Here is a 20,879-nt window from a genome sequence, read left to right as displayed (position 1 = left end):
ATCTACTTTATTGAACTCTTTTCAAGATGCTATTTATAAAGGGATGATGATGATGATGGCAATATGGGCTTTTGTAATTTGGATCCTGTAGCACCCAGCTCAGCCCATGAATTAACAGCCTTAGCATGCAGTGGTTTCAGTGTACTACATATTCCATTTCTGTCTCCGAATCAGGAAATCTCAGTCTGTACAAACTCATAATACATACCACACATTTAATTAACCTGGCCCTCAAATTCCCTTTCTTAGGTGCTTGTGAGGAAGACAGGGACATGTGTCTGTGTGTATCTGTGTGTCTGTGTGTACGTGTGTGCATGCAGGCATGCATCTTTCCATGCACAAACAAAGGGTAGATAAACGAGCCTCCTCAACCAAGTCTATTGTCTGCAGCCAATTACAAATAGCACCAATTATTCCTGTATTGAGGCATGGGCAAAATTTAAGAGAAGAATTCCCAGCTGGGAGATGAACTCACAAAGTATAAATATGCAGGAGAGAGATGTATTAACTGCTTCACCAGCTTTAGGAGACTACAATACCTGAACAACTTTATCTCCCTGCTTACCTCACAGGACTGGGCAGCAAGAACATACTTTCTTTTAAGGCAGTTAAGAAGTAACAAAAAGTTAAGGTTTATCTGTTTTAAAGGAAAGGAAGAATTTAAGTACCCACCTATTAATTATTAGATAAACACGGCCATTGACTTTGGCATGGCTATGAGGTGGGAGATGAAAGCACAAGAATGCATGAGATGAAAATGGGAAATGAATTAGAGAGAGAGAAAAGGAAACCATTAAACAGGAATGAATGCACCTTCCTGTCTACCAAGAGAGACACATTGTCATAACAAAGCACAATCTGACAGTTTAACGCACACCATGCAGTGAAAAGTCTAGGAAGCTTATAAATGCAATACTTAGACATTTAGACTATATGCAACTTCAGTTAGAACTACAGATACTTTTCACAAATGTCCCCAAAATGTGAGAACAGCCTCTACTGCTTTATCTCAACTAAGCCTTAGAATATCCATATTTTTAAAAATAGCTATTTTGCTTCTTTTTTTATTTAAAGGTAATTATGATGGAGCATCATACTGTATTAATTATCTATATCACAGCCTTTATCTCCGCCATACCATAATTCATGGTACAGCAAGGAAATGGGCTTGGAAAGTCCTAATCAGAGGATTCTTCTTTCTCTTGCAGATGTAAAATTAAGACACTCAGTTCTGCCACCTTTATAAATAGTGAGAAGTGTCACGTTGCCAGTTCCAGCATGCCACTTTCTGTCCCCTCTATTTGCAGCTGGCAGAGCCTTACTCTTGAACTCGCTCTGCAAACTTTGCTCATGTGAAGCAGCATCTTAATACATGAACACTCTCAGCAATTTTAACAGGACTCTCCAGTTAGACACAAACATAATACCATAATCATACATGGCAGCTGAGGGGCAGATGGAGGAACTGGAGATGCTTTCCCTATTACCTTCATGACTAGCTCTCACCTGCTGTGGTTGTTTTAGCAAGTTTGCTATTAAAAGGATTGAGTTCTGTCTGCTTACTCAAAATTAAGGTTCAGTTTATTTATTTAAAATTTTTTGTTTGTTGCAAAAGAAGCAGCAAAAAAAGCATTTTGAAAGGTAAACTAGCTGTTGAGTGAATGCTAGTGTTTTCAAAACAAAAGGGAAAATTAAGTTTTAGTGGCTTTGTAAGAAAATTGCACACATACAGGTGAGTCTTTAGTCTGTGTTTTAATTGTCCCTGCAACTTATTTCTATTGCTAGCATTACTGTTAAGCTGGAGCTGGTTGTTGTGCTAGTTCTTATCCAGCTTTATGCATCATCAATACAAATGTCAGCTGAGGTCTCATCCTGAAGCTTTGAACTATAAAGTTGGCCGATGCTCTATACTGATTTATCACATCGAGGGAAGAAAACAGCTGGATCTCAATACATCAGGCAGTGTTAATGGTCGTACAAACCAGAAAAGGTGTTCTGATTTGGGTAACGGACATACTCATGAAAGTTTCTGCGGAGGAACAAATTATGTATGTGATAATTATGATTTTGAAACACTGAAAAATGGCAAATGTAGCCCATACGCCACATTTAAGATTTAAAAATATCTTGCTACCTATCTGAGAGCTCAATACAATCTAGTACACATTTAGACTGAAAAAAATAGCATTATAGTAGCAAGACAAAAAAGCTCATGATCTCACACGATCATGTTCACCTGCCACTTTACTTTAGTAAAAAGCCTGATGCAACAATGAATGTCTACTTTCAGCACTGTATCTCAAGGCTACGTACTCCTGGCAAAAATTTTTGCTCTTGACAAGACACTGAAAACATTTTCTGTCTTTAGTATCAGTGGTTCCATCCTTTGGGAATGATGTGACTTTAGTCACATGGAGAGCTGTATAATATTTTGGTATCTTTCATGTATAATAGAAAGATTTGCAAGTAGTGGTTTCACAGGCAGAGTGTACTGTACCATGAACCCACCTAAATCCTGGGAGTGCCTCGGGTGGTTTTTTTTTCCATTTTGTGCCTCTTGGATTGCACTAGGAGAGAGGAGGAAGCTGTTTCTATGTTACTCAGCACAAGTGCAAAGTGTCTGGGCTACAAAGGAGCTTGTGCAGTTACTGCAGACTGTAATGCATTCCCGCAAATGCCTCAGCCCAGGAACAACCTCCATTTCAGCTCAGACACCTATGTGGGCTCTGGTTTCAGGGCTTGGCTGTCCAGTTCGGAGATGTTAATGTGCACCTGCTGCTGCACAAGAAGTCTGCTATGGGCAAAGAAAGTTTGCTCACAGGCCATTTCAAAGGGCCCTTGAATCTACCATCACATTTAGCAGTTCAAGAAAACCAAAAGGAAAAGGTATTATGCAAACAGCCATTTAAAAAGGTAAGACAAAAAAACCTCACAACATTGTTAGGAAATTTTGTCAAGTTTGATTTGTTCTGGTTTAAGCAATTATTTAAATAAAGAAACCAGAAGCATTCTATAAAAGTACAGCTTATTCTCATGCACTGACGATAGGGAACACAAACATACTTGTACCGTATGCTGTAAAGTAGCTTCATATTAAATTGAATGCATAAAAAATATCTGAAAAGCTTTTGTAAATCTAGCAAGTGCTAGAGCAGAATTCTCTGTTAAGATAAACTGTCATTATTCCACAACACACTGTGGTGTACGGGATGTTATGCAGCTAGTCCCCATTCATAGAAGTGCGGCTGCATTACGCTTACCATTGGGCAGGTAAACACTCTAAAAATTGTGTCTAAATGAATTGGCTTCTTCAAAGAATTAGAGTAAATGTCATTGTATAATGTGACACTGTGTACTCTGAAACCACTTCTCTCTCTTACGCTCCTGGAGCAGGATCCTACGCCAGATACGTTTTTATGCAGGAGAATACAGAATAGTTAAACACAGGAAAAGTGAGGTCCCAGAATCATGAAAAAGTGCTAATGAACTTCTGGATGAGATCGCTGAATGTCTCAAAGAGCTAGCATAGCCAAGGGTCAGTACTTTAAAGGCTAACCGCTGGTTTGGGATTTTTCCATTTCTGAAGCTCAACTTTACAAAAAGGCCTAATTGTCCAGTGCAAATATGGTATTTGGCAAAGATCTCCCAACCTTCATATGGCCCTCAAAATGGACATTGAAAACCAGAAGTGACCCAAATTAAAAGCTGTATTTCCTATTATTGACAGGACTTACAAAAAGGCACACATAGCAGTTAAGCATCTAACTCCCATTAAAGGTCAAAGCCAATCAGATAAATACTCTTAGTACCTTTGAAAATGTACCTCAAAATGAAAAAATTCAGTATGTAGGGGAAAGTAGGGGAAGACAGATACTTTGGTTGTCCTTTGTTTAGAGGGGTGCTGGATACTGAGCATCTTCTTTTTAAGCCAGGTAGTCATAGCAAAGGCACATAACAGATGATGAAAAGTGAGCATTACAAGACAGTCAGAAATAGCATTTTCATACACATAATCAATAGCACCATTTACTTTGTTTCATTACCTGTAAATAGTGTTGTCCTGTTTGCTGGTTACAGCTTTTAAATCGGTGAGCTGGAGAAACCGGTCATGGAAATAGTGAAGGTGTAAGATACACGCCAGTAGGAAGGACGTAGGGATAAAGATGCGTGTGAATAGCTCAGCCACAGAAAACTGTTTTAAGCCAAGGTCTGCTAGTCTGGAAAAAAAGTAAGCCACTAAGCCACCTCTTCACACCAAAATCTTTTTCTTGCCATAAGACATTATTACAAATCATTTGCAATAGGGAATAAGGGGCTGGTCCTTGTTATGTGGTTTTGGTTTTTAAAATTCTTCTAAACCAGCAAGTTTTACAATGCAAGTATCTTGCATTTCGACTCAGTAATGTAGAGACATACTGTAAATGTACAGAGTCAAATAAGCTAACCCTGCCATAGAGCTGTTGAACCAGATGAATTGTCTCTGACTGGAAGTCCTGCACTGGAGATCCACTCATATTGCATATAATTTATCATGTAAGCTCCTGTTGAGAAATGCCCAACACATCATGAGGAGGAAGAAACTCAGCCCTCCTCATTAGCAGGGGGGCAGGTCCACCTTCATCAGCTTCAGACATCCTGCAAATCTACCCTTTATCTCTCCCTGTATCTTGCTCCTATTGTCAAAGAGGAAGAGAGAAGCATTGGCACTGTACTGGGAAGAGGAGCAATGCCAAGGCCTTGGAAGGAAATACAACTCTTTGAGCCCCTGTCATGCCCTTGCTCATCTCTATTGTTACACCAATAAACCTTTGGCTTCAGAGTTGAGCACTTGAAGTCAGCTGTGCCTGGGGATGTTCTCATGATGGTTTTCCCTTGTAAGAAGGAAGACTACTCTCAGACCATTCCACTGCACTGAACTCAAAAGTCCAAGGAAAAAAATGAAATTAAACAAAAACACTTACTTGTTTTCATCCAGGCCTGTCATGTTCTTCCACAACCCAGGGAATGACTCAAACTGGTATGTATAGATGAAGATAAGTACCAGCATCGTGTAAACAACCACTGACATCCAAAAGTACTTTAAAATCCTTCTCCACCATTCATAGTGCACCTGAAAATCACACACTAAAGATGCTGAAACAAGCTGAAGGCAAAGACACAGACAAAAATACTGACAACACTGTACTGGCAAACAAAGGTGAAGGATACCATTTTTCCCAGCTGGCCTGAAGTAAGCAATGCTTACCCAAGGGCAGCTACAGTTCTTTGAGATACAGTTTTTACTCCTGATGAACATGCACTCAAGTACAGGGTCTTGTGTAAAAATGTCTGTTGGGACATGGCCACAGACGTAAAGGCCAGGGACAGCTTCAATCACTCAGTTTCATCACCATTAGGTGATGAAAGTCCAGGAGCAGCGGGAGTCCATGCTCACTGGGGTGTGGAAGCTGTGTGGACCAGCTGTCACAAAAACTGGTGGCTATGTAGGACATGCACAAGCCCAGCATTCTCCCACCCAGATTCCAAAGTTCATGGTGATGTGGGGTGCCGTCCCAGAGCAGAGGTGTGTACTGTATGCATCTAATTTATGTGCACTTTGCCTGTCACTATAATCAAAAGCCAAAGGAGAATTACTCTTAACCCCTTCAAATGATCTTATTATGTCATATCTAACTAAAGAACAAACTCACTGTTTATGAATTCAGTTTGGAGCTACTTTATTACCAAGTTAAAGGTATGAACCGTTGCATTCAAGGACAAAATTTAGTTAACTACAGTTCTCACTTACCTGATAGAGGGCCACACAGAAGAGGAACAGTACCATATAGATGATTTTGTACATGACAATTCTACCCTCAAAGCTGACAAAGAAGAACATGCCCCCACAGACGTAAATCCAGTACTTGATGAACATAGCCATCACCAGCTTCCCCAGGACTTTCATAATATCCTGTTCATCCTCATCATCCTCTTCCTCCTCCTCCTCCTCCTTCTCTTCCTCCTGTTCTTCTGCCACTTCTCCCTCTTGCAACTCCTCTTCTGCAAATACAGAGACACATTTGGCCTCTGTCTGTTCTAGGGACTTTTAGTAAGAATTGAAATGGGTGGAAAGCAAAATCTCTGCACAAAACACTGGAACTTGTAATATTCATAAGAGACTGTCTTTCTGAATCATACATGCCTCCAGAGCAGGGGAAGGAGTTTTAACTTCACATGAGCTTCAACCTGCTCCTGGAGCCATACGGTGCATAGCTATACATCTTACCAGATACCCGTCTTCACTTTGTCTGAAATGCAGGCAACTGTAGTGGAAAATTAGAGCCTAAGGGTTGTATAATGGATAACAGTCAAAACACTTTCCATGGCAATCCCTATACTTCCAGGCAAGAAACCTTTTAAACTGGAAAACAAGGAAATCACCAGCACTACCAGAAACCTCTCATCTTGAGTTTAAAGTTTAAACTCTCATCTTGAGTTTCGTCCTTTAGAGAATATTGTGGTTACCTCTAAAAACCACAAGCAAGAGAAAACATTAACATAAAACCAAACAAGCTTAAAAAATACAAATGCTGCACTAACGCTGCTGTTTTTCAAAGAAACTACCACTTATCCAGCTTCCTCTGCTGTACCTGAGCCATTGCAGAAAAGACAAGCTGCTTTTGCCCTATGAAGAAGTCAGGATTCCCCAGTTATTAACCTTGTGAGGCTTGTGGAGGGCAGGCTAAGTGTCCACCCAATAGCAAGTACCTGAGCAAGTATCTAGATAACATGGCTTGTCAAACTCATAGCATGTAGCTGTAATGCTTTTCTTCCCATTGAGAACAAGATTGAGACTTCACCATCAAAAGGCTTACCCACTCCTTTTGTCCCACTCACCATCCCTCTTCTCAGACTCTTTCCTTGCTCTTGCCTTGCAAATCCTTGCAGTGTTGAGCTCTGACACTGATCAGATGTTTTACTGAGACAAATATTGTAATGAATCAAACAGGAAACTACATCACTGCTTCCAGGGCTGACTTTCTACCATTTCAGTGAGTTGAACTTGTTCAGATCAGCATCCAGAGAGACAGAAAAGGGCAAGGAAGGTTTGGGGGAACATGTGCCCAGTAGCAAAAGAGAGAACAGGCCACTGAGCTGTTTGATGAGCTGAAACTGCAGCAGTAAACTTTGCTCTCAGGTATGCTTCTGAGAGCATGAGCCCCTGCACTGAAAGTACACATGCTTATTTTCCCATTGAAATGAGGAGTTTAACTTCTGGTTTTGTACAAGTGTTTAGGTACAAACACAACTTCCAAGGAAATTAGCGACTGACTTTTCTTATGTAAATGTGGTTAAATTCCTAGGGTAATTAATCTGCTGGTTTGAGTTTGGGACACAGGAGTAAACTGATTATTTGAATGTTCCGTGACATTTCTCAAATGAGTCATTTTAATTGCCTTCCAGTAAAGAGAATTCTCATTTTATTTTAATTTCCAAAGTTCAAAGGCATTTTATTTTTATATCCCGAGAGATAGTTGCACAGATAGATATTGTAATATCTTTCTTGGCTAATAACAGGTATCTTGCTAATTGCTTTCAGCATCACAGAGACGCAGTACTGGAATTTCTATCATGACTGAAGGACTAAGTTGGATCTGGCTTTACCTTTTTCTTCATTTTCTTCACTTCCAACTTTGACCTCAGATAAAGTAGCTTCTTTTAGCTGAAGTGCTTTCTGTTCAGTGAGGTGTTGCCTAAGCAGTAGCCAGAAAGTAATTGTGAAAAGAATCTGCAAACAAAAATCAAAACAAAAACAACAGACTAATTGTATATCCTACATCCTACTAATACAAACATATGTTTTCATAATTTTGCATGCCTTTGATTTCTCTGTCCATCAAAAAATGGCAATGATGGCATCAGTGTCAAAGTGCATCTTTGTGGAAGTTAAGTCATTTAGGGAACATCCAGCATTAAAAGAAACTTTATTTCATTTGCACTTTTCTTTGAGTAATAACTTACCACTCTGCATCTTTTCTTAAAGGTATTTGCCTATATGGTTCTATTCTACTCCGTTCTATTCAGTTTTTTAACTACCGTCTTATAACTTTAAAGATCTTCTCATTACGTATTTCTTGGTATAATTCCCATTTATTCATTTTTCCTCTTTTTCAGGGAAGAAGCACATGCAGGTGAGTGTATTGTCATTATTAGGGTTTGGCATATCCTAAATCTTTTGATTTAGGAGGTTTGGTACTTCAGGTGCTTAAACGCAATTAATTTAAAAATCAAAAATTTCTTTTTACGTCTTTAAGTCACAGAAGACCCAGTCAACTGAATATGCCTTGCATTTGGAGTAGTTACAAGATTTAAGATGTCTCTTAATTCTTTGAAGAGCTTTAAGAGATGATAATTCAACAACAGCAGGACACCTTAGAAATAAATAAATCTCTTTAATGAAAAGTGTATTTCTGTGCTTTCAAAAAGCTAAATTCAAAAGCTTGCAATACTGAGAGATGGCCAAAATTCAGAAAACAGCATGATGCCTATTCATCGCACACTTGATTTTATGTTTACATTCTACAAAGTTTCCACTGATTTCAGTGGTGCAGAACAGGACTTATTTCACTACTTAGCTAGAAGAATAACATCTCCAATAGGAAGCATCTAAGAGTCAAGTATTTTGCACACAACAGAATGACAAGGCCAGTAGTATACAATGTAAAGAACTCTCCTGTTTTTCATTTAATGTGCAAGTCACAGTGAAAAGGAGAGGTCCCAGGCTAGTGACAGCTGTTTCCACTGACACTGCAGCTAACGCTGAGCTGCAGCAGAAGATTGCCAGCCTGTGTGAATTGTCACAGCTTCACCAGATACCTCCACCTCCTGGAGCTCTGGCTTTTGCAACACAAACCTTTGGTATTGTAAAACATGAATTTGTTCTGCAGTCATTAGCTCTGTCTCCCCGCCACATTTACTTCTTGTTCTCTTTAGCATTTCCAGAGCCAGAGCTAGCTCTAAGAAAAGTCTTGAAGGGTTGCAGATCAAAGAAATGCTTTTAGTCACCTTTTACAGTATCCATTTTATTTCCTTTTCAGATCAGGAAACACACACATAGCATGCAGAAAACGATGCAGAAAGAATTACAGTGCATTTCTTTCTATTTTCCTCTCTTTGAAGAATACAGTATCCAATCTTTATTGAAATTCAACTGTTGTTCAAAGGACTCTAAACTAGGAATAAAAGGGAGGGACAGAGTTACTAGCAGCCTTAAGAGGGAGTGATGGACAGGGCTGACAAGCAAAGGGCACCTGGAGTGATGTGAATGAAAGGAAACACATAATCAACAAAACAGGGCTTATGCAGGGTGACCTCAGGCATTTGCATGTAAGCAGGGAAATGCCTTCAAGGCACCATTACAGGGAAACCCTCCAGATCCTTTCTGGGAAATCAGCATGCCAGGTGCCTCTCTGAAGTGCCTGTACACTAATGCATGCAGCATGGGGAATCAACACGAGGAATTGGATACCTCTGTGCAGGGCTACAATCTTGTTGGGATCACAGAGACAGGGTGTGATGGCTTGCAGAGCTGCAATAGAGATACAGACTCTTTAGGAAGCACGGGCCAGGAAGATGTGGAGGTGGAATTGCAATTTGCATGACAGCACAGCTGGAACACATGGGCTCTGCCTGGGGATGGATGATGAGCCAGGTAACCTGGGAGGAACACAGAGACACTGGCCGAGCATGCAGAGACATGGTTAGAAAAGCCAAGGCCTTAAGTTGAGTCTGGCGAGGCATGTCAAGAGCAACAAGAGCTTCTGTAAGTATATAAGCAGAAAACAGAAGGCTAGGGAAAATGTGGGCCCACTGCTGAGTGGGGCAAGGGCCCTGGTGTCTCAATAATCTTTGGTTGTGGTGACTGGGAGAAGTGCCGGAAGATTGGAGGAAAGCAAATGTCACTCCTGCCTTCAGGAAGGGCAAGATGGAGGATACAGGCCAGTCAACCTCACCTCGCTCCCTGGGAAGGTGAGGGTGGTGGGACACTGGAACAGGTTGCCCAGAGAAGTTGAGGATGTCCCATCATTGGAAGTGTTCAATGTCAGGCTGGACAGGGCTTTGAGCAACCTGATCTAGTGAAAGATGTCCCTGTCTACAGCAGGGGGGGTTGGACTAGATGATCATTAAAGGTCTTTTCCCACCCAAACCATTCTATGATTCTAAGGTGATGGAGCAGCTAATCCTGGATATATTTCCAGGCACATGAAGGACAAGAAAATCATCAAGAATAGTCAGCATGGATTCACCAAGGGGAAGTCATGCTTGACCAACTTGATAAACTTCTACTATGAAATAACTAACTTGGTAGATGAGAGAAGAGCAGTGGATGTTGTCTACCTAGACTTCAGGAAGGCTCTTGACACTGTCTCCTGTAAGATCCTCACAGACAAGCTGATGAAGCATGGGCTGGATGAGAAGACAGTGAGGTGAAAACTGGCTGAATAGCTGAGCTCAGAGGGTGGTGATCAGTGGCATAAAGTCTAGTTGGAGGTCAGTGACTGCCAGTGTAGTGCAGGGGTCAACACTGGATCCAGTTCTGTTCAACATCGTCATTTATGATCTGGATGATGGGGCAGAGTGTACCCTTACCAAGTTTGTGGATGACACAAAACTGGGAGGAGTGGCTGATACACTGGAGGGTTGTGCTGCCCTCCAGAGGAACCTCGTCAGGCTGGAGAAATGGGCTGACAGGAACATCATGGAGTTCAACAAAGGGAAGTGCAAAGTCCTGCACCTGGGGAGGAACAACCAGTTGATGCACCATTACATGTTGGGGGCTGACGAGCTGGAGAGTAGTTTGGCAGAAAAGGCCTGCGTGTCCTGGTGGATATCAAGTTGAACATGAGCAGCAAATGTGTCCTTACAGCAAAGAAGGTTATGGTATCCCAGGCTGCATCAAGGGGAGTGTTGCCAGCAGGTCGAAGGAAGTGATCCTTCCCCTCTACTCAGCACTGGTGAGGCCACAATTTGAGTGCTGTGCCCCAGTACAAAAGAGACAAGGATGCAGTGGAGAGTCCAGTTGAATGGCCACTAAGATGAAGGGACTGGAGCACCTCTCCTATGAGGAAAGGCTGGGAGAGCTGGGACTGTTCAGCCTGGAGAACAGAAATCTCAGGGGGAATCTCATTCAGTGTCTATAAATACCTGAAGGGAGGGTGCAAAGAGGATGAAGCCAGACTCTTTTCAGTGGTGCCCAGTGATGGGACAAGAGGCAATGGGCACACACTGAAACACAAGAGGTTCCCTCTGAATATCAGAAAACACTTTCTTCCTGTGAGGGTGACCGAGCACTGGCACGTGTTGCCCAGGGAGGTTGTGGAGTCTCCATTCTTGAGGATATTCAAAAGCCATCTGGGCATGGTCCTGTGCAATCAGCTCTAGATGGCCCTGCCTGAGTAGGGGAGTTGGACCAGAGGACCTCCGGAAGTGTCTTTCAGCCTCAACCGTTCTGCGTTTCTGTGAAATTTACAGAGTGCATTATATTCAGCCTAAACCACCCCACCAGACATCTTCTATTTTATGCTTGTGGCCAAATCATCATATATACACAACAGTCTCCTTTCTTGACACCAGCCAGTTTTAGATAAGATATTTCATGATATAGCTAGTAAGAAACAATGTCAGAGGGGCTAACATATTAAGACAGTTAAAATTCCTTAGAGATTTACAAAGTCATTGAGAGAAACTGTAGAACTTCTCTTGCAGAGGCCCTCGAGCTTTAGCTCTCTTACTAAACTAGCCCTACCTTTATGAGAGAAATAATACAGCACTCACTAATTTTTCAAACGCATTAAAGACCCAGAAATGGTTGTCCAAAGGGCACTGCCAACAAAGAAAATCACTTACAGAATCACTTTAAATGGTAATTAGGAGTCACAAGGGAAGTGATTCACTTAGCGCATGGGGAGCAGTGCCAACTAGATGCACTCTCTGAGACTCCCCTCTTGGGTGCTCTAGGAAACAACTTCCTATTTATGCTCATTCTCTCCCCCAGAAGCAAACTTGCCAAACAAAATGCATTTTGCAGTGCTTTCAAGACATCAAAGACAGAAATCTATGATGCACTGAGGTCAACAAACTCTCTTGTTTCTGACCTGAAATGGATTCCAACTCATGTTGCTTCAGGTGTAAGGATAAAGAATTAAAGCTTGGTGACAGCTATGTACTGCTGCTTGTGCCAAATCATAAGGGAGTGAGTAGTATTGGTAATTGCAATGACACCACTGTTCTAATTGCCATCATATTCAGAGACAGACCTGACATCCCATGGGTACTAATCTAACAAATCAAATCACATCTAGTTTTGCATCCAGTTTATAAAACCAAACAAGTGAGCAATTTCCATCCACTAAGAATTTTCTACAGAATTATCATGAAAACCTACAAAGATGTCTGAAACATTTGTTTTGGTATTAGCCGAACAAGCAAGAAGCTATTTTCTGAACACTATTTTTTAATGACTTATCATTCTCTGTAGAACTGCTACTGAACATGGTTATACTGAATACTGAGGATTCACTCTTGAAATGCCAAGAGATCCACGTTTTTTATCACAATGTATTTTGCAGTTTCATAAATAGATCTCAGCTGTTTGTAACACCTACCTTTGATGCCAACTCCCCAGGTTCCTTTCTTTCTAAAAAACCAGATACTTGAGGAAGCTCATCATTCTTGAGCTCAATACTCCATATATACTGCAACGTTAGCAGTAAATTTCCATAGAAAACCATGAATGGTGAACTGATCATGGCGTATTTCCTTCGGTCGCGAATCATCCACAATGTGCAAGACCAGATCAGTAACACAAAAGTCAACCAGCTGTGATACGTGATACTCCATGCCTTGTGGAAGGAAGAAAGAGAGGAAAAAATGTTCACAGATACATTCAGGAACAACATTGATGCATATTGCCAGTTACACATAACTTATGCTTCTCTACTTAGTGCACATTTTAATTGTCATGAGACTCTCACCCATATTAATCAACTACTGGGCCAGCTACAATAAACCCCTTGGAGAACACACAGAAAGTGGATGCTTAAGAAGCCCACAGCTGAGGGTGAACCCTGCTTTGTGCAGTAACTGCACCTTGGTAAGGTTTGTAAGCAGACTCATTGCTTCTCGTTACACCAAACTAAATGAGATGGAAAATACAGACTAACTTTTGGGCACACAAGATCTTCTTGCAAAACTAGCAGCAAAAAATTTAGAGTAGGAATAGCAAAACATATTCAATAGCTACTACAGTCAAGGCCTTTGACAGACTTACAAAACTATGCTATCTCCACACTGTTCTAGCTTTTGCGGAATCAATTTAAAATGGAAGGCTATGGTATGCACACACTGCACACACCTAACCTGAAGAACATTTAGTCTACGCTAACCATGACAGATTACCTGAAATACTCACAACTACAGAATGTTTTCTATAGCTTCCAGAAATCAGTTACTGAAACCCGCTCTATTAAACACTTAGGGAAAAGGGTTGGTGCTTTAAGTGTTTTTTTATTAACCCTGTGTTATCGATTTAGGACTAAATTCAGCTATATAGATGCTGGTATAACTGTGGAGTAACTGTCAATAAAACATTTTAGATTCCTTTTCAGTTTAAATAGGAAAGTAAGAAACATTAAGAATATTTCAATCAGTTTAGCTCAGCCCCTGTGGAAATGATGTCTTTTAAGGGTATGTGAAAAACACCAATATGCTACTTCTCTGTCCCAATATGAGAAAGTAACTTACACTGAGCTGTCTTTGGCTATGGTATAAGTGGAACTTCCATCAGATCACACCATAATAAATTCATAAATTAATTTTGGTCATATAAAATAGGGATATATCACTAAGAAAAAACCTAGCAGTGTCTCACTATTAAACTACAAGAAAGGTCTTCATATAGATCTTCTCCATTGGTATTGAGAGATAGGACCCTAGAAATGAATTAAAAAGGCAGGGCAGATCATAAGAAGCATGTGAGTTTAAAAAATAGGAAAAAGAGGCACTGTGTCAATATGAAAAAAACTACTTGCTAATGTCTCGGAATTCATCAAGCCTGATCCAGACTCTGCACAAGGAGTCTGCCTCATTTAGTTGAGAAACTTTTCCTGTTAAAGGACAGCAAATAAAGTTTGAAACTTTATGCAAACAAGAAGCAGCCAAGCTAATTTGTTTTACCATTTTTAATGCAAAATTGGGCCAAGAAGGTTTATGGTTAATTTCACCACAGTTGAAACATTTCCAGAACAGTAAAACCAAAGCTTGCATTGGGAATATATAGAGAGATCTAATCATTATGCTGAAAGCTTGCTACAGTGCAGCTCAAGGTATATGCATCAAGTGGGCTTAAAAGAAAGCAACAACACGAGAAAGAGAAATAAGGGTGGTAAACAAAACAATAGCAAAATCTTGCTTGGCACAAAGCTGTATTTTCCTTGAGACTTTTCTGTGTCAATATAGGAAATCAGGCTTTACAGATCTTTTCTTCTCAGAGAGTAACTGGATGCATGCTTCACCCTGAAATAGGAACTATATTTTTTAAAAATTTACTACATCACTATGAAATGATTTAATTTTTTAGGCAAATTTCTGAGTGGAGCAAAAGCATGACAAGCCTGCTTATGCAGAAGCTTGGGAATCAATAGAAAACTGAGCCCCAGTGGTTTTCTGACATTCAACAGACAACAAAACCCAGGGTTCCCAGTCCTGGAAATGTGATGCTTTAGCCAGAACCCCACCCTATTTATAGGTCTGTAACAGGCCTGAGAATTACGCATTAATAACGTAAAATGGACCCAAAATTATGCAGACACCATATTGATATTTTCTAACCCTGATGCAAACACTGAAAACCAACTGATGAAATTACTTTCAGGAAAACATTGAGAAGACACATTTATTTGTAAAATTAACAGCATTTTTTTGTTGTTGTTTCGTTGCCAGCACTTACCATCATAGCTATCAGAGCACATATGTAACTTTGTTTCATGATAAATTGGAACACAGAGACCAGGGCATGTAATTTAACATTTTCTTTTTCTTCCTGAGTAACTTCCTCTTCCTCCTCTTCCTCCTCCTCTTCCTTTTCTAAGTAGAAAAAGAAATCCTTATTTGCAATTCATGCTGGTCTAAAAGTGGTATATGCACTCTCCCCTGGAATGATTTCACTTGCAGTCACTCTGATGGCTACTTCTACAGCAATCAGCAAGCTCAAGATGGGAGCCAAGGAAAAATTACATCTGAGCACAGACAAGCAATGCAAACCCCACAATCACTGCGTTGGTACGCAAAGTATTTTGGATAGTATATGCCTAGAGCCCAGTTTAGAAAATTGCCGTATTTTCAGCCATCATTGTAAGGCAACAGCGATTACTTATCTTCAACAGGCCAAAGAGCTTACCAAAATGAAATACATGCTAGAGGCAGTGACTGGAGATACAGAATAAGAAAAAATATGGAACCAAGTGTAATTCCCACGCAATTCACTACCTGACATGTCATCCGAAGGCTCCCATTTGTACTGCGGTGTTGAGTACACGTCTGCTTTGGCTGGACCATTTTCTAAAGGCAGTGCAGGGTGGATGGTGTGATAGTCAGCAGGGTTCCCGTTCACTGTGACCAGCAGCACCTGCAGGAGACCAGAGAGAGGCACTGCATTTAGGGTGGCTCTTTGAAGAATGAGACTCCTACTTCTGTGCTTCGCTACTGTTGGATTGCCAGTGTTAAAGGAGCTTAACTAGTAACTGCAGTTACTTCCTTCCAAAGAAATTGGTATGTTGTAGTCATGTGGCATGCAAAAGTAGCGCATAACAGCTTCCAAAAGTAATTGTTGTTAGCTTTTTATGCAATATCAATAGAATTACAAATTTGTTTCAGTGAAGTTCTTCAGCAAACAGTAAAATCCTGCTGCAACTTTGAACTTCTGTAAATATTTCCTTCAAAAGATTTCATGATTTTTTTCAAATTCCCAGAATGCCACATTGCATTAGGTAACGCTGTAATTTACACACAAGCAGTCTGAAAAGGAATAGAAGTGTGGATACACAAGCAAAAGCAATTAAGTTACTGCAGTCAGCTGAGCCATGGTAAATGACTATTTGCATGCTCTTGGCCTGTCCTACCTATGAAATTAAATGTAAAGAAAAATCGGTGTAAAGGTGGACTAAGTTAACACATCCACAGCTGGGGAAGGCTAAGGTTGAAGGCATGGCTCAGTGCACACACAGTAACTCAGTGAGCCCACCTTCAGACATCCTGCAGTTCTCAGGTTAAATTGGCTTTTTACAGCCAAGCTAGGAGAGTAACATTGTATCTCCGGCATTTAAGTTAAAGCTGTAACCAAAAATTCATCCTCCTCCTTAGGCAAACTAATACATCAAAATTTTCAGACTTCAGTTCACATCTAATTATTTCCAGTAGTCACAAAAATAATGGTTATAAATTACTTTCCATTTTAAATTATTGCTGGTGAGATCTACATTTGCTGCCTCTAATAAAACCAGTTGTGGTAATTATTGTTATTGATGCCACATTTATGCCACTTGGTAGTACTAATTCAACACTTCTTCATTGTTTTATTCTTGTGACTTATATTTCAGCCCTTGTGCTTGTTTGAATTAGGGCTCCAGCAACCACAATCATAAATATCTCTGGTATTGACAGAAATTCACATGCAATGGGTTACTGATGCTAGTACATGCCGAAGACTGACTTCTCCTTAGGCTGTGAGATAGGAGTGTATTTTGCCTGTTGCTATGCACAGGCATGTGTGGATGGTTTCAGAATAGTATCTGGGTTATGTTCAGTTATATTCAGCAGCTATACTAAGCACAGGCTGTGGAGCACATTTAGATTTGGTTATAGCTGCTCCCAAAGTTCATCCGCACCTCTGTTCTTCTGTGGATGCTGAACTCTTTCTGCTTTCAGAGTCTGCTAGAGTCTACAGTAATCAAGATAAATGGATCATTTCTGTCTGTTCAAACAAAGACTTGGATTTTCTGTAATCAGCAAATTGAACTCATATGTGTTGTCAGTCATGCTTTAAGGGTGTCAGCATTTCAACATGAATGAAAGAAAAAAATACAGCAAAGAAGCTAAATCAAGTTTAAAGATGGCTTGCATTAGAAAGCATATTTTGATATCTTATTTAAACCCAATGAAATAGCAAAGATCGTTTGCCAGTTGGTACTACTACAAGCAGTTTAATTTCAAATGATCGATTTTAGGGCTAATCAGTAGTTTCTCAGTGCAATTATTAAGGAAGCAAAAGACAATTATATTTAGGATAATCAAGGTTATAGGGTAAATGCCAGGCTAACAAAAATAAAGAAGTTTTAAAAGTGTCATCTGAGGTTTAATCTGTGTATGTCACTGTAATCCGTATTTACACACATTAAGAAGAATTACAAAATTACAAAAACTAGTAGTATACTAACATCCGATGGCTTGTATTCATCTTGGGTCATTGACAGAAGCTGCAAAAAGCAATGCAAGGACAAATTATTAAAGAAGCATGGCTCAAGCATTAATAAGTCTAATTTTTTGAATACATGCATGCATATTTGCTGACTTTTGCATATTTGCACTAAGAAATTCAGAAAGAATTCTTAAAAAGCCAGCAGAATTGTATACTATGCTCCATAAAATGATACTTAGTGTGCCATAGCATTGACATAACTTTACTGTATGTTCCTGTGAATTCTAAACCAAAACTGAGAATGTTGCATTGAAACTTCAGATACTAGGTCAAAGAATTAATCAGTATGACATTATACTGATTAACTGCTTTCTAATGTCTTTCTAATGATCCAATGCTTCAACCCTAAGTTTTTTAATGATCATTAGAATTACTGTAATTATAAAAATACCTCCAAAGAAATGTTTATAGTAAAATAAAATGTGATACTCCATTCATTTGCCAGCTCATTTACCATTGCTATTATTATGCAGAATTCTTGGGGCTTGAGTATATGTGGCTCAACAGAGTGTTTGTATATCCCAAATCTGACTGCAAGTTGTCAAATGAAATTTTGCACTGTAGCTGGTGAGGACAGATGGCAGTGCCCCTTACCAGTGACAGTGCTATTTAGTAGTTACAAGGCAACCAGATCTCTACATCAGGATTTAGCTCCCCGACAGACTTTCTAGCTCTTTTTCACAAAGATAATGGCCTCATACCAAAAGCCTGGACCTAAACTTCTTAAATGCAGAAGCCGAAAACATAGAGCACGCTCTTCCTTTATTTCCTTACACTGGCTCTTGGTTTTGTTTTACTGATTTTTACAAAATATATTCCTACTCTGCCACACAGTCTTGATACTGTATCTGATTTGTATAATCACACATGAAGATTTTCTTACTTGCAACCTATATAATGCTGCTTCCTAAATTTCAAAGTAACTGTGAGAAAATTAACTGACCGATTGAAATACAGTTAATGCAGAGACCCTTCCCCCTCCAGCCTTACTTTTCTCTCATCAGTTGTATAGTGGCTTGCATACCACAGACTGCGTCTTCTCTCCGCTGTCATTGGAACTGGGCTGCAGGCTATTTCTTTGTCATCTTCCCTGCTAACAGATTTCTCTTCATCAGGCATCTGCTAAACAATACAAATGACAAGACTAGTTATAGCTCTCTAAATAACTGTCTTACCAGAGGAATTTAAATTTTCCCCTAATTGACGCTCCCTCTCCAAAGCATGTCTTTGAAACATCTTTTAGTGTCTAATGCACTTGGTCTACGATAAATGACTTACTGAGATGACATTTTCAGAAATGATGACAGAGCTTTTCTATAACTGCTGGTCTATCAATGCCAAGATGTTTCCTGATAGTTACAAGATACTGGAATTACACAGATCTCCACATACTGCCTTACCTTACTATGTAGTCATACCATAAGCTAGTATACAGTTTAATTTTCAAGGCAGTGTATTGAAAGAAAATTCACTCTTCTCATCTGCCTACATACGTGAAAAGCCAATTCTGCTTCACTGAACAACTGAAGAACTGAAAAGATCAAAACCTTTTGAGCATATATATCTACCATTAAAGGCTAACCTAACTCACCAATCCATGCCTCAATATGTAACACAGTAGTCAGTGCTGGCCATCCATCTAGGCTCATCTAGCCTTGCTTCTGAGTCAAGCCATAAAAATACCTGTGTGTGCTCATGCTCACATGTCAGACGAGATGATGGGAAAAAGCCAATATGGATTTACCAAGGGTAACCTGATTGCTTTTTATGCTGAAACAACTGGCTGAGTGGATGAAGGGAGAGCTGTGGATGTCAGCTACCTTGATTTTAGCATCTTTGACACACTGTCCCACGTCTTTGCTGACAAGCTGGTAAGATACGGACTTGGCAGATGGACCACAAGATGGGTGGAGAACTAACTAAACTGTCTTGCTCAAAGCAGTGTAATGGCTCAAAGGCAAAATGGTAGCCAGTCATGAGTGGAGTTCCTCAGGGACTGGCACTACGTCTTGTACTATTCAGTATCTTCAAAACTATCGGGATGGTATTGCACCCACACAAAGTTTGTGAGTGACACTGAACTGGGAGATGGGGTAGATGGGCCAGAATGAAGAGCCACCATACAGAGATAGGCTAGAGATGGGCCAAACAAAGATAAAGTTCTGCATCTGGTATAAACCCACATAACAGTAAAGGCTGTGGACAGACTGTGTGGGAAGCAGCTCTGTGGAATAGGCTCAGGGTGTCCTGGTGCACAGCAAGCTAACATGAGCCAGCAGCGAACTCCAGCAGCAATGAAGGCAAACAAGTCCTGGACTGCATCAGCAAGAGTACTGCCAGCAGATCAAGGGATGTGATTATCCTGCTGTACCTGGCAAATGTCAGGCCGTACCTGTAATTCAGTTCTGGCAGCCCCCAGTTCAAGAGAGACATAGAAAATCTGGAGAGGGCCCAGCAGAAAGTTGCCAAGATGATTAGAGGGTTGGAGAAGCCAAAGGATGCAGGAATTAGGGGTTTTTTTCAGCCTTCCAATACCTAAATTGTAGTTTCAGAGAAGACAGAGCTACTCTTCTCACAGGGAGGCATGGTTATAGGCCAAGAGGCTAAGAGCATAATTTGCTTCAGGGAAATGACTTCTGGATAAAAAAAAAATAAAATATATATCTCAAAACTAGTAGGAATGGTGAGGATTGAAAGGTAGACTTACCTTTCCTTCGAAGTACTGCTTTAAAAAACCTGTTTTCCTATGCAAAAAAGTGCTGTAGTACTAAACATACATACACATGATTCTAGTAAGAAATGAAAAATGCTTGAGTCAGGTTCTACATTGCCGTTGAACTTACCAAAGCTCAACAAACTTTGAAGTACCAAATCAAAGAATTACCAAAACTACTTCCTCTCATCACAATCTCAGCCGGTATCAGCTGTGTGCAGCCAAATCCTCATTCGTACAGCTGTAAGGTCTTGCTTCATAAAACCACCCCTATTCAGCAAAGTACCTAAGCGCTTGTGGAACCTGGAGCAAGGTCTTACTGACTTCAGTAGGACTTATGTGGAGTTTCAGGAACTTTGTTGAGCTGCAGCCAAAATACAGATTACACACCTGCTTTACTAGCATTATTCTGAACTTACCCTGCTATTAACTATAAAACAACTGGTCAAGTCAACTAATTGTCATATTTTATTTCAGCCTGAATGGTCTGTTTGTAAGGACTTGAAATTTTTCTCTTACCTATTTTGTCCTCCTTACTTCACAGATACTTGTATTTCTGCTTCAAATGAAGTCTTACTAAGTTGACTTTTGGTTTGCAACAGAAATATCCATCTGCCCTTGTACTTGCTGTTTTACTTAAACTATCTACTGCAA

General features: G+C 40.1%; 1 protein-coding gene across 1 annotated transcript in view; it reads right to left on the bottom strand.

Moving 5' to 3' along the window:
* PIEZO2 (piezo-type mechanosensitive ion channel component 2) overlaps positions 1-20,879 on the bottom strand; it is a gene marked incomplete at its 5' end in the record, with an annotated part of 254,536 nt that overhangs the window by 79,548 nt on the left and 154,109 nt on the right. The window contains 9 exons of the mRNA XM_010584880.1: positions 4,044-4,217; positions 4,962-5,110; positions 5,789-6,039; positions 7,645-7,768; positions 12,645-12,881; positions 14,987-15,123; positions 15,526-15,664; positions 17,472-17,510; positions 18,503-18,634. Coding sequence (XP_010583182.1) covers positions 4,044-4,217; positions 4,962-5,110; positions 5,789-6,039; positions 7,645-7,768; positions 12,645-12,881; positions 14,987-15,123; positions 15,526-15,664; positions 17,472-17,510; positions 18,503-18,634 — 1,382 coding nt within the window. The remainder of the gene's footprint in view (positions 1-4,043; positions 4,218-4,961; positions 5,111-5,788; positions 6,040-7,644; positions 7,769-12,644; positions 12,882-14,986; positions 15,124-15,525; positions 15,665-17,471; positions 17,511-18,502; positions 18,635-20,879) is intronic.

The sequence above is a fragment of the Haliaeetus leucocephalus genome, unplaced genomic scaffold (assembly GCF_000737465.1).
Source record: "Haliaeetus leucocephalus isolate CR32 unplaced genomic scaffold, Haliaeetus_leucocephalus-4.0 Scaffold1007, whole genome shotgun sequence".
Taxonomy (NCBI): Eukaryota; Metazoa; Chordata; class Aves; order Accipitriformes; family Accipitridae; genus Haliaeetus; species Haliaeetus leucocephalus.
This window is presented reverse-complemented; position numbering and strand designations above follow the sequence as displayed.